Genomic DNA, 12,384 nt, shown 5'->3' on the forward strand with positions numbered 1-12,384 from the left:
TCAATATCGGCTTCTGGGAAGTTGGGCCAGGTGGCTGTCACTCCCTCCCGTTGTCAGTCCCCATTTTCTTTCCTTTTCTGGAGGTCGGACTGTGCTCTCCACACCTTTTGGCTCCTGTCATTCAAGGATGTGTGTGCGCACACTGGGAGTGTGCCTGTTTGTACATGTGTGTGCACAATGGTGTGTGTGTGCGCGAACGACAGGGAGTGTGTGCACTGTGGGTGTGTGTGCATGTGCACTGGGGTGTGTAATCGTGTGTACATGCATGGGTATGTACGGGCGTGTGTACTGTATGTGCACACGGGTTACTGGGGGTGTGTGCACTGGGTGCTTGTGTGTGCTGGGCGTGTGTGCGCACAGGGTGTATGTGTCCTGGGTGTGTGCGTGTGTGCACGGGTGTGTGTGCACAGGGTATGTGCACTCGGTGTGTGGGCATGTGCACTGGATGTGGGTGTGTGCACGTGTGTGTGTGTGCACAGGTGTGCACTGGGGGTGTGTGTGCATGCATAGAGGTGTGCACACACCGAGGGGTGTACACAGGTGCGTGTCTGTGCATGTGGCCACACGTGCTGTCCCTGCGCGGGGCCCTGCTGCTCTGTAAACAGCATCCTGCCGTGCTCAGCGGTGAGCATCTTCTGCGGTCTGATCAGGTCTCGCCACTGTTTAATGGCTGCCCCATGCCCTTGGTGGCTGTGACCTCATGACTTACCTCCTGTGTGGGGCCATCTTTTGTGAAAATGCAGAACCACGAGGGCCACCCTCCCTGGGAATGCTGTCCCGGCGGCCTTGGGGACTTTGACCACAGCCTCCCTCCTACTTCACCCCGGCCCTCATGATGCCCTGGGGCAGGGTGTGGGCCCTACATCCTTTGGGGTCTCCTGATCACTCCTGAGGGGTCTCTTGAGGGCGCCTTGTGCAGGCACCTCTGGGTCATTTCTTCCCTTCTTTGGGAGCCTCTGTCCTGGCCTCTGCATCCTCACAGGAGTTTGTCCTGGGGGGTTTTAGGAGCTCGATGGCCTTCAGACCAGAGGCTGTTGTCAGGGACCACGCCTTAGCCTTGCAGCCATGTTTGGAGGACATTGAGCTCTTGCTTCTTTCCATATGTGGGGCTGAGTCCTTCCTGCAGGTGCTCCCTGCCCTGGGCCAGCCTCATGCCTGGGGAGGGCTGCGCTGTGGGCACCTCCAGCTGCCCTGGATTATGGGTGAAGGGTGCCAGGCCCTCCTGAGTGCTCCCCTGGCCAAGCGAATCACAGGCCTTGTGCTGGATCAAAGGCCGCCAGGGAGAGGCAGCTCCCCCTCCCTGAGCACACCCTGCGGAGGCCGCCCCCCTCTGTGCCCAGCCTGAGTCCCCGCCCGGCCTGCAGCTCCCCCTGCCTCTGGGGAAGCCCGTGTCTCCGGCAAGGTCCTGGGTCCCCCACCCGGCCTGGGCTCACCCAGATCCGAGCGTGATGCCACACAAATGAAACTGACAGAAAGAGCAAAGCTAAAAGCCGATGGGGCAGGTGTAGTGGATGCTTAACACGTGAGACGAATGAAGGATTAATTTCCCATAAAAATCAAAGGGCTCTTGCAAATTGGTAAGAAAATGCACACATGTGCGTGCACCAGTATGAAAACGGGCACAGGGAAGGAGCCCAGAGCAAACCCACATGGTCAGTAAACACCGGTGACGTCCCGCGGGTCTCCAGGGTGAGGCCGAGTCTGGGTGAAATTTGAGCACAGCACGTGCACGGAAGGATGGCGTCCACTAAAGCCCAGTGGGAATGCCAGCCAGGCTGTGGGTGTCTGGGTGCTCCTAGGAGGTGGTGTCCCCTGTGATAACCTGAGCAGGCTCTGGGTGTCTGGGTGCTCCTAGGAGGTGGCGTCCCCTGTGATAACCTGAGCCGGCTCTGGGTGTCTGGGCGCTCCTAGGAGGTGGCGTCCCCTGTGATAACCTGGGCAGGCTCTGGGTGTCTGGGCACACCTAGGAGGTGGCGTCCCCTGTGATAACCTGAGCAGGCTCTGGGTGTCTGGGCACACCTAGGAGGTGGCGTCCCCTGTGATAACCTGAGCAGGCTCTGGGTGTCTGGGCGCTCCTAGGAGGTGGCGTCCCCTGTAATAATCTGGGCAGGCTCTGGGTGTCTGGGCGCTCCTAGGAGGTGGCGTCCCCTGTGATAACCTGAGCAGGCTCTGGGTGTCTGGGCGCACCTGGGAGGTGGGGTCCCCTGTGATAACCTGGGCCCCACATGATTCCAACATGCCCCAACACGGAATGGGCCCGTGAGTGTACCTGGGGACTTTTGATGGTGGGAGAGGGCCCAGGTTGTGGGTGCCCGGGGCGTCTCCAGTGTCAAGACCACAGGTCGGGCCAGGTGGGGCTCAGGGGTGTGGCTGGGCTGTCCTGGGCAGGGGCAAGTACCTGGCTGTGAAAAGAGTGGGGAGAGGAGAAAGGGAGGGTGGGCCGAGGCGGGGAGGGGGACCAGGACCATGTGCCCAGCCGAGGCACATTCCCAGAGCACCCTGCCTGCCTTTTAGGTAGGTCTGGGAAGGAAGGGGCTGCAGGGTCGCGGAGGTCCAGGGCAGTGCTGCCTAGGGAGCCACCTGGGGACCATCCTGGTGTCCTGGGGTGAAGACAGGGCCGGGGCTCAGATGCAGAGCAGTACCTCAGCAGAGGAGGGATGCGGGTGGGGGTCTCAGCAGAGGGCTGCGGGTGGGGAGTATCTGCAGAAGGCTGCAGGTGGGGGTCTCAGGGCAGGGTGTGTGGGGGATGGCCTTCTTGGGCCATGCAGGGGCCTCGGGGGTACCCTGGCTCCCAGCTGAGGGTGGTTGAAGGCCAGAGGGAGGGGATTTGGGTGCTCTGGGACAGGGGAGAGGGCGAGGGGGGCCACGGAGACCCGAGAAGCCCAAAGGGCTGGCGTGGAGGGAATACGCAGCTTTGTGGGGGCAGCACGAGGCCAGCACTGAGCTGTTCCGGACAGCGACCCAGGGGGCAGGGCCGAGTCCGCCCTGGAGTGGGTGGGGCCGCTGCTGTCCAGGATGTGGGAGGAGGCTCCACACTTGCAGAGTCCAGCCAGGTGCTCGCTGCAGGCTCCCCGGGCGGGTCTGAGCAAGGCTTCTTCTCTCCCGCAGGCCTGGTGAAGCTTGGGGTTCACTGTGTCACCTGCCAGAAGGTGGCCATCAAGATCGTCAACCGTGAGAAGCTGAGCGAGTCTGTGCTGATGAAGGTGGGCGGGGGCGGGGAGGGAGGTGGGGCTGGGGAGGGAGGCGGGGCTGGCGGTGGGGTGGGGCCGGGAAGGGAGGCGGGGCTGGGGAAGGAGGCAGGTCCGGGGAGGCGGGGCTGGCGGTGGGGTGGGGCCGGGGGAAGGAGGCGGGGCCGGGGAGGGAGGTGGGGCCGGGGAGGGAGGCGGGGCTGGCGGTGGGGTGGGGCCGGGAAGGGAGGCGGGGCCGGGGAAGGAGGCGGGGCCGGGGAAGGAGGCGGGGCTGGCAGTGGGGTGGGGCCGGGGGAAGGAGGCGGGGCCGGGGAGGGAGGCGGGGCTGGCGGTGGGGTGGGGCCAGGAAGGGAGGCGGGGCCGGGGAAGGAGGCGGGGCTGGGGGAGGCGGGGCTGGCGATGGGGTGGGGCCGGGGGAAGGAGGCGGGGCCGGGGAGGGAGGTGGGGCCGGGGAGGGAGGCGGGGCTGGCGGTGGGGTGGGGCCGGGAAGGGAGGCGGGGCTGGCAGTGGGGTGGGGCCGGGGGAAGGAGGCGGGGCCGGGGAGGGAGGCGGGGCTGGCGGTGGGGTAGGGCGGGGAATAGCACAGGGGGTGGGAGCCAGCGTTGTGGGGACCTGCAGAGCTGAGTGTGGGGGTCCTGCAGGCTCCTGGGCAGCCGCACCCCTGCTGGCCCCCTGACAGGGCACCTCTGCTCTTCTTTCTCCCCTCTGGCCCTGCCTTTCTCCTGCCCCCAAGCAGAGTGGGCACCCCTGAGGGGACTGGCCGAAGCTGGGCAGTTGAGTTGCTGCACTGACCTGCTGTACTAGCGGGCAGAGCCTCAGTGTCCCCAGCTAGAATCCAGAGGAGGCCCCTGCCTCAGAGCAACCCCTCGCCTGCCAGGGCCTAGCTTAGCAGAGGGGAGCCCCGCCTTCCTCCTCCTCGGCTCCATGCGGTGGTGTCTGGTCACCGTGGGGTCCGGGCAGGCCCCCTGGGTGGAGGACTCCTGGGCTCTGACCCACCTCTCAGTGGGGATGGGGCTGTCCTAGCTGCTGGGAAGCCTGACCCTGGGTGTAGAGGCAGAGGCTGTGGCTCCCAGTTGCTCCCAGTCCTGCCCACAGTGGTACCTGGGCTGGCAGTGCGGGACCCTCCCAGCACCGGGGCCAGCTGAGCCCCCTGCCCTCCTTTCCCCTGCATTCACTTCTTTTCGTGCAGGGCTGTGGGTGGGGCAGGACACGGGGACGGGGGCCAGTGGGAGTAGCCTAGAGAGGAGAGGCTTGTGGAAGCTGCTGATAGTTGGGGACCCTGACACGTTGAGCACCCTCAGCTGCTGGGGGTGTGGAGGAATTAACCAGACTAAACTGGGAAGGCCCAGGGACCCCATGGGGAGGTAGGAGCGGTGTTAAGGGCTGCTGAGGGCTGCTTGGATGGGGCTGGCAGGGTCCAACCCTGCCTTGGAGGAGAAACCGAGGCCCTAGGAGTGACGGGGCCAGGACAGCGCCTGGCAGAGAGATCCAGTACAGGGTGTAGCTGGGGAGAATCCCATGCTGAATTTGGGAGGTGCCTGTGAGCCCCGAGTGAAGGAGGGCCTGGAGATGCGGGGCAGGGGAAGGTGTCCCTCTCACCTGCAAGTGCCGGGCATAGTTGCTCGCCTGGGAGGGAAGGGCTTGGGTACAGGCTGGCCAACTCCCCAGGGCTGGGACCCCATCACAAGACTGACCCCAGTCCCAAAGCTTCGTCCACCCTGGCTCCTGAGTGCTGGGTCCCCCAGGCCGTGGCCTCGGCTGGCCCCACCACTGACACAGCAACTCCTCTGTGCTGGGTGGGGCACCAGGTGCCTGTGGCCAGGCTTGCATGTCTGAGGGAGGAGGCCCTGCCCTCACCTCGGAACAGGACTGGGTATCCTGAGTCAGGTGCCCTCCGGGGTCACTTCTGTCCCTCCCTGGGGCCCTCCCCACTTGGGGACAGTACCAGCTGGGAGCCTGTAGATCGGGGACACGTGCCCTGAGCACGGCCTGCACAACTACTCTATGCCCCACACGCACAGGTCGCCTGCCCCCACCTCGTGCTAGTCCTGAGCCCACAGAAGCCTGTCCCGGCCCCTCCTCCTGTGAGGCCGCCTCCTGTGAGACCTCCACCGTGAGGAAGGACGGAGCCCAGGCACAGCCTGCCTGGAAGGGCCCTCCATCCGACTGGCTGGGAGCCTGGGAGGCCCCATTCCTGAGGCTGGGTTCACAGAGAGGAGCAGCACCGAGGCCCAGGCTGCCTGCCTTCCTGGGCAGGGTGGGGAGGGACCCTCCTGCTCCAGGGGACCCCAGTCCTCAGCCCTACAGGCTGCTGTCAGCCCTGGGGCCTGGGCTCCCTCCACTGCGGCTCTCCCTGCCCTCTGCCCTCTCCACTAGCCAGGGCCCCAGCTGAGCAGCCCACGTCCCTGCGTCCCCCACAGCTGGCACCAAAGGTGGCGTCTGTGGGGAGAGAAGAGTGCCCCAGCCCTGCGAGCGTGACATGCTCTGGTCTCTCCCATGCAGGTGGAGCGGGAGATCGCGATCCTGAAGCTCATCGAGCACCCCCACGTCCTAAAGCTGCACGACGTTTATGAAAACAAAAAATATTTGTAGGTATTGCTGGGTCTGAAGAGCTGGGGTGGCCGAGGTGGGGGCTGTCGCTGCAGGGGCAGGTGGCTGGGGCTTGGGGAGTGCTGGGGCTGGAGACCAGGGGTGCCTACTGCACCCCAGCAGCCCTGGCCCTGCCAGCATGAACACTGTCTGGGTAGGGTCTCAGCCCAGGCCGCTGTGGTCTCTGCTTCTTGACCAGACCAGAGACCTGCTCTGTGGGGCTTGCAGAGCCACCAGCCTGAGGCCGGCAAGGGGGAACAGGGCCTTCTGGAGGGGGCTTAGGCATTTCAGGGCAAGGGGCCGGAGCACCTGGGCCTCCCCACATGGCCACGCTGAGCCTCCTGGCCTCTGTCCGTGACTTCCCCAGCCCCACTGAGCCATGTCTCCATCCCTGAGGCTCCCCAACACGAGGCACAGCCAGCAGGCTCCCGCCCTGCCTGGACCCTGTCACCCCCACAGCCGCCGAGGCCAGCAGAAATCCCCACCCTGTCCCAGGCATGCCTGGCTGTGAACCCCATCGCCCCACACCCAGCCTTAGGGAGCTCCTGGGAGCGGGCACAGCGGTCACACACGGGGCGGTCTCCTCGTGCGCTCTGATGGGCTTTCCCGTGGATGAGGGCTGCTGCCCGAGGGCTGTCTGGCCTTGAGCCCCACCTGACCCTCGCTGGTCCCCGGGCGGCATCCTGACCTGCCAGGTGATGCCAGCCGGGCGTCTCTGAGGAATCAGGCATGGAGGGGGCAGGGAACATAAAGGGCTGGGCTGGGGGCTGCCCTCAGGGTGAGCTGGCTGAGGGTCTGGCAGAACCCAGCCACGCCGCTTCCCCCGGCAGCGACTTCCGCTCCGGCCTGGGTTTCTGCATTCTCGTGGGGAGCATGTGCCGGTGGCCAGCTCGTGTGTAGCTGGGGAGAGGAAACCCGGGGTGGGGTGTGGGGAGCCCGCCTGCCCCACTGTGAGCAGGGACACAGAAACTGTCACCAGAGGCCTGGGGGGCGGGGGCGGTCCTGGCCCTGATGCTGGCGAGGTGGACTGTGACAAGGGCCACGGCTTCCTCGCTGTGACATGGTGCCGGTGTAGTGGGGTCCTGGGGAGGCCTTCTTGGAGGGGAGGGTGGGGGAGTGCGGGGGGGACGGGCACCGCAGGCCAAGGCCCAAGGACAGGAAAGAGCCCAGGAGGTGGGCACGGCTGTGCTTGGGGCTTCTCCTGAGGTCTGGCCCTGGGTGTTGTCCCACGGCCCCCGGACACCGTGTGGCCTATGCTGAGCCTTGGGCCTGGCCACCCCCTGCCCAGAGTCCCCCCCTGTGGCCCCCACCACCTTCCTCTGCCGTGGGAGCTTCACCACCACGACCTCCGCTCCCATCCCCACACTGGGCCCCCGACTCCTGCCAAGACCAGCTCCTGGGACAGCCGGTCCCCCCGGTCCCCACTCCGCTCTGAGCGTGTGCCAAGGCCCCACCCCTTTGTCCTGTGCAGCCCCCCGACATCACCATGGCCACACCTGGGGCCACCACCCTCACAGGCCTCCCCCTGGAGCTGGTTCAGCCTGGGCGGAGCGGCCCCCAGGCAGCTGCATCCAGCATCCCACGGGCCTCTCACCAGGAACCAGCCCCTCAGGACCCTCCATGTGGCTGAGACCCCATGTTGGGGGGTGCTGGGAGCCTGCCAGGGTAGGAAGGGGAGGGCCACACCAACCTTTTCCTCACCCCCTCCCCATGGCCTTCACACCTCCTGTCTCCCCCTCACAGTGGCCCAGACGGTCCCTGGGCCCCTGGATGCGGCTCCCTGCTCCTTGCACTGAGGTGCAAGGGAACCCCAGGGTGTGAGGGCCAGAGCAGGCAGGGCAGAGCCCCGAGGCCACTCCATGCACTGCTCCTTGGCCCCAGCACCTGCCCCACTCAGCCTGTGGGTTCCAAACCCTCCCTCGCTGCTCTGCCCCCAGACCCATCCCTTCACCCGCCCCTCTTCCCCCACCCCACTCCAGGCTCCTTGCAGACTCATTTGAGGCCCACCCCAGGAACCCAGATGGTTTGAGATCTGCCGTAGTCAGGGCTCCTCTCAGCTGCCTCCCCAGCCAGTGGGAGAATGGGGGCGGCCTGCAGAGAGGCTGGCCAGGAGGTGGCTGTGGGAGGTCCTGGGATGAGGAGGGGCGGCTGGCAGCCACAGCTGGGCGCACTGGTGGCCCCGTCTCCTGCAGGTACCTGGTGCTAGAACACGTGTCAGGTGGTGAGCTTTTCGACTACCTGGTGAAGAAGGGGAGGCTGACGCCTAAGGAGGCTCGGAAGTTCTTCCGGCAGATCATCTCCGCGCTGGACTTCTGCCACAGCCACTCCATATGGTGAGCCCCACCCCTGGTGCCCCCACTCCCCGGGGACCCCAACCCCCAGGGTGCTACCGCAGATGCCCCTGTGCCCCAAGGACTACACCCCCTAGTGTGCTATTCCGAGGTGCACCATCCCCCCATTAGCTGCCCGTACTCAAACGCACTGTCCCCCCCATTGTCTACCCCTCAAGGGCACCGTCTCCCCCCTTAGCTGCCCCTCAAACGCACCGTGCCACACCAGGTGCTGCCCTTCCCCCCTCCCGAGGAACATCAACCCCTGGCACCCCCCCGGCACCCCCGCTTTCCCCTGAGTGGGCAGTGTGTTGGGAAGGTTTCTGCCTGGCACCCACCCAAGGGCTCTGGGAGCCCCTCGGCCTTTCCAGGGTCCACTGCTTGCATCCATGCGTGCCTGGGGGCCCTAGGTTGGCCTAGGCTAGAGCAGGTGTGCTAGGGAGCAGGAGGGGGCAGCAAGGAGCCTGCCAGGGGGCAGGAGGGCATGGCAGGAGAAACAGGGATGCCTGACCAAAGGCCAGAGCCCAACGGACCAGGCAGGCGACTTCTGATTGGCTGCCTATGACATCACCAGGCTGGGCTGCCATTGGCCCCTCTGTGTGATTGGCGTTTGGAGAGGCAGTGGGCTCTGGGCAGGGGGTCTCCAGGGTGGGGAGGGGCTCAAGGCAGAGACTGGCCCTGTTCAGCCTCACCGCCCTCCTCCCCAGCCACAGGGATCTGAAACCTGAAAACCTCCTGCTGGACGAGAAGAACAACATCCGGATCGCAGACTTTGGCATGGCGTCCCTGCAGGTTGGCGACAGCCTGTTGGAGACCAGCTGCGGGTACGTGGCCCTCTGCCCCTGCTGGCTCTGCACGGGCTGGGCTGGGGGAAGGGGAACCGGTGGGCACCCCACAGGCAGGCCCCCCACAAGTGCCTGAGCCTCCCGGCACCCCACAACCTGGTGGTTTTGGGGAGATAGGCCTCTCGGCACAGTAAGGGTAGGGGTACGGTCCTGGCTCTGGCCCGCCTGGGTGTGAGGCTGGTACCCCCTGGTCCCTGCCTGGCTGAGCGGGCAGACAGCCTTGGGCACAGCAGAGACCCAGCACCCCACCTTGGTCTCCTCCTAAAAGCCCGCCTGCGGATTCAGGGACGTGGGGGCGTCTCGCGCCACAGCCCTGGGAGCCTCCTCGAGGGCCCTGCGGTGCACCATCACCCCGGGGGGAGGGCCTGGCAGCGCCCGGAGCCCTGCCGCTGACCTCCGCCCTTGCCCGCAGGTCCCCCCACTACGCCTGCCCCGAGGTGATCCGGGTGAGTCGGCGCCGCCCGTGCAGCTCTGCGGGTCCCAGGGTGGTGGGGACCTGACCCCGGTGGGACCCCAGCCTGCCGCACCCCAAGGTGCTGCTAGGCCGCCTGTCCTGGGGCCGACTCCCTCTGAACCCGGCCCTGCCAAGGCCCCCACCCTGCCCTGCGCCCCCCAATAGCCCGGGCACTGTTGTCTGCAGGGGGAGAAGTACGACGGCCGGAAGGCAGACGTGTGGAGCTGCGGCGTCATCCTGTTCGCCTTGCTAGTGGTGAGACCCCGGCCCCCTCCACCCCACCCCGGCCTCTCCCCAACCTGCCTGCCCATGCTGACCCCCGCCCGGCTGCCCGCAGGGGGCTCTGCCCTTCGACGATGACAACCTGCGGCAGCTGCTGGAGAAGGTGAAGCGGGGCGTGTTCCACATGCCGCACTTTATTCCGCCCGACTGCCAGAGCCTGCTGCGGGGCATGATCGAAGTGGACGCCGCACGCCGCCTCACGGTGCGTGCCCTCGGAGCGGGGCGGCCCCAGAGCGTGGCGGGGGGGCGCGGGGGTGCGCGGGGGTGGGCGTGTGCCCAGATGTGTGGGCACCCAGGTACGTGAGTAGGTGCCCAGGTTTGTGGATATGTGCACAGGTGTGTGTGGGTGCCCAGGTGTCGGCTTGTGTTCAGGTGTGGGTGCACAAATGTGGGCATATGCCCGTGTGTGTGGGTGCCCAGGTGAGTGTTCAGGTGTGCGGGGGTGCCCAGGTGTTAGCTTGTGTTCAGGTGTGTGGGTGCACAGATGTAGGCACATGCCCAGGTGTGTGTTCAAGGGTGTGGGGGTGCCCAGGTGTGGACACATGCCAGGGTTCATGTGGTTGGGTGAGGGCATAGGTGTGGGCATGTGCATCTGTGGGGAGGTGTGTCCAGGTGCATACGAGCACTTGTACCAGTGTGGGGTGTGCACAGGTAGGTGAGACCTGGCTGTGGGTTACACAGAAGCACTGGTGCTTCCCCATCACAGCCATCCTGCTTGCAGATGCTGCTGGGGCAAGCTCCAGGCAGGGTGAATAGTTCCGCTGAGTGCCCCCCGGCAGCTGTGGGGGCTGGCAAGAGCCAAAGGTAGCCCCCAGCTGCTGGTCCCGACCTCCTCCAGGGCTGCCTGGTGTGGGGACTGCACATGCCCACTTGACAGAAGCAGGTCACCCTCTGGGCTGGCCCTTCCAGGGTAGCGTTGCCCTGTTCCCAAGAGGCCACCACCTCATACCCCACGAGCTGTCCCTGAGTCAGGGTGGAGAGAAGGGGACGTGTGGCTGGCCGGCCCTCCCAGCCTCCTGCCCGCGCCTGCACCCAGCCCCGCCCCGCCACACAGGTGGGCCAGGTTCTCCTGGCTTTAGCTCCCTCTTGGCTGCTCCCTGCTCTCCTGCCTTGGTTCCTTCCTAGATCCATGGAGGGGCCCGGCCCAGGCAGCACAGGCACCTGGGGCGGCCCTGGCTCCAGCTTCCCTCCCTCCCGCTCTTCCTCCACTCCCTGGGCCCCTGCCCCTACCTGGAGCATCCCCCCCAACCCCGGCTCCCCCACCCCGACTTCTCTCCTTCAGGTTTGCGTTTTCTTCTCCACTTGGGAGAGGCAGGGGCAGGGGTGCTGGCCTTGAGCCTCTGGGAACGCAGCCCCCTCCCCATCCTCCTCCCCACAATCCCCCCACTCACTCGCCCTTGCCCTCTCCTGCTCTCTCCGCGCCCCCAGCACCCCCGCCTTCCCCCTCACCTCCTAATGTGGGCTCTTTCCGTCCCTCGTCCGTACTAACTCCCTGTTTCTCTTTCCTTGTAGCTAGAGCACATTCAGAAACACATATGGTATATGTAAGTAGCTTTTCCACCCACTAATCGCCTGCTTTGCCTGTTGCTGTGGCCTGGAGGCCCTGCTAGGAAAGGCGGGGGGAGGGCGCCGGCCCAGCGCAGGCCCTGCCCCGCCTTGGCCCTTGGCCCTCTGTGGCCTGCGCTGGGTGCGGGGTGCGGGCAGGACGCAGGAGGCCTCCCCGGGCTGGGCACAGGGAGAGTGGCAGGACGCAGGGCCCCAGGTGAGGGCGGGCCTCCCACCCTCCCAGCCGCCCAGGCCCGGCCGCAGCTGATGACCGGGCGTCCCTGCCCTGTGTCCACAGAGGAGGCAAGAACGAGCCGGAACCAGAGCAGCCCATTCCTCGCAAGGTGCAGATCCGCTCGCTGCCCAGCCTGGAGGACATCGACCCTGACGTGCTGGACAGCATGCACTCCCTGGGCTGCTTCCGAGACCGCAACAAGCTGCTGCAGGACCTGCTATCGGAGGAGTGCGTCCAGGGCGGCTCCTGGGTGGGGCCCTTGCAGTAGGCGGCTGGGAGGGGCACGGGGCCTAGGGTGGGAGCGCTGCGGTGGAGGAGCCGGCGGCCCCGTGTGCCAGCGCATCTCGCCCCCTCGCCCACTGCAGGGAGAATCAGGAGAAGATGATTTACTTCCTCCTCCTGGACCGGAAAGAAAGGTACCCGAGCCAGGAGGACGAGGACCTGCCCCCCCGGAACGAGATAGGTACGGTCCAGGGGTGGCCTCCAGCCCGGCCCGCACTGCCCCACCGGGGTCCAGGGGCTGTCTGGCCTGACCCTCATCTGTACTCAGACCCTCCCCGGAAGCGTGTGGACTCCCCGATGCTGAACCGGCACGGCAAGCGGCGGCCGGAGCGCAAGTCCATGGAGGTGCTCAGCGTGACGGACGGCGGCTCCCCGGTGCCTGCGCGGCGGGCCATTGAGATGGCCCAGCACGGCCAGAGGTGTGTGTGCCCCGAGGCTGCTGGGCCTCCCTCCCTGGGCTGCGCGGCACTGCCGCCTGGCTCATCACTGCCCATTGGCCTGGGGTCTTGGCTGAGGCTGCATGGGCTGAGCTGGACTGGGCTGAGCTGGGCTGGGCTGGGCTGGGCTGGAATGGGCTAAGCTGAGCTGGGCTGGGCTGGGCTGAGCTGAGCTGGGCTGTGCTGTGCTGGGCTGG

General features: G+C 66.4%; 2 protein-coding genes across 13 annotated transcripts in view; one reads left to right on the forward strand and one right to left on the reverse strand.

The window, feature by feature from the left end:
* POLR2L (RNA polymerase II, I and III subunit L) overlaps positions 1–12,384 on the reverse strand; it is a 627,758-nt gene that overhangs the window by 598,889 nt on the left and 16,485 nt on the right. The window lies entirely within an intron of this gene.
* BRSK2 (BR serine/threonine kinase 2) overlaps positions 1–12,384 on the forward strand; it is a 67,583-nt gene that overhangs the window by 38,234 nt on the left and 16,965 nt on the right. For 10 of the 11 annotated variants that reach the window (XR_007719312.1, XR_007719314.1, XR_007719313.1 and 7 more), the window contains exons 2-12: positions 3,109–3,203; positions 5,691–5,776; positions 7,970–8,110; positions 8,815–8,931; positions 9,365–9,398; positions 9,593–9,661; positions 9,744–9,890; positions 11,201–11,232; positions 11,532–11,696; positions 11,834–11,931; positions 12,019–12,169. Coding sequence is in view for 8 of the 11 variants with exons in the window: in XM_050757867.1 (XP_050613824.1) it covers positions 3,109–3,203; positions 5,691–5,776; positions 7,970–8,110; positions 8,815–8,931; positions 9,365–9,398; positions 9,593–9,661; positions 9,744–9,890; positions 11,201–11,232; positions 11,532–11,696; positions 11,834–11,931; positions 12,019–12,169 (1,135 nt within the window). In the remaining 3 variants the exon portion in view is untranslated. Of the gene's footprint in view, positions 1–3,108; positions 3,204–5,690; positions 5,781–7,969; positions 8,111–8,814; positions 8,932–9,364; positions 9,399–9,592; positions 9,662–9,743; positions 9,891–11,200; positions 11,233–11,531; positions 11,697–11,833; positions 11,932–12,018; positions 12,170–12,384 lie in introns of those variants that run through there. The other variant, XM_050757865.1, reaches the window with a different exon arrangement.

This window comes from Macaca thibetana, chromosome 14, assembly GCF_024542745.1.
Source record: "Macaca thibetana thibetana isolate TM-01 chromosome 14, ASM2454274v1, whole genome shotgun sequence".
Taxonomy (NCBI): domain Eukaryota; kingdom Metazoa; phylum Chordata; class Mammalia; order Primates; family Cercopithecidae; genus Macaca; species Macaca thibetana.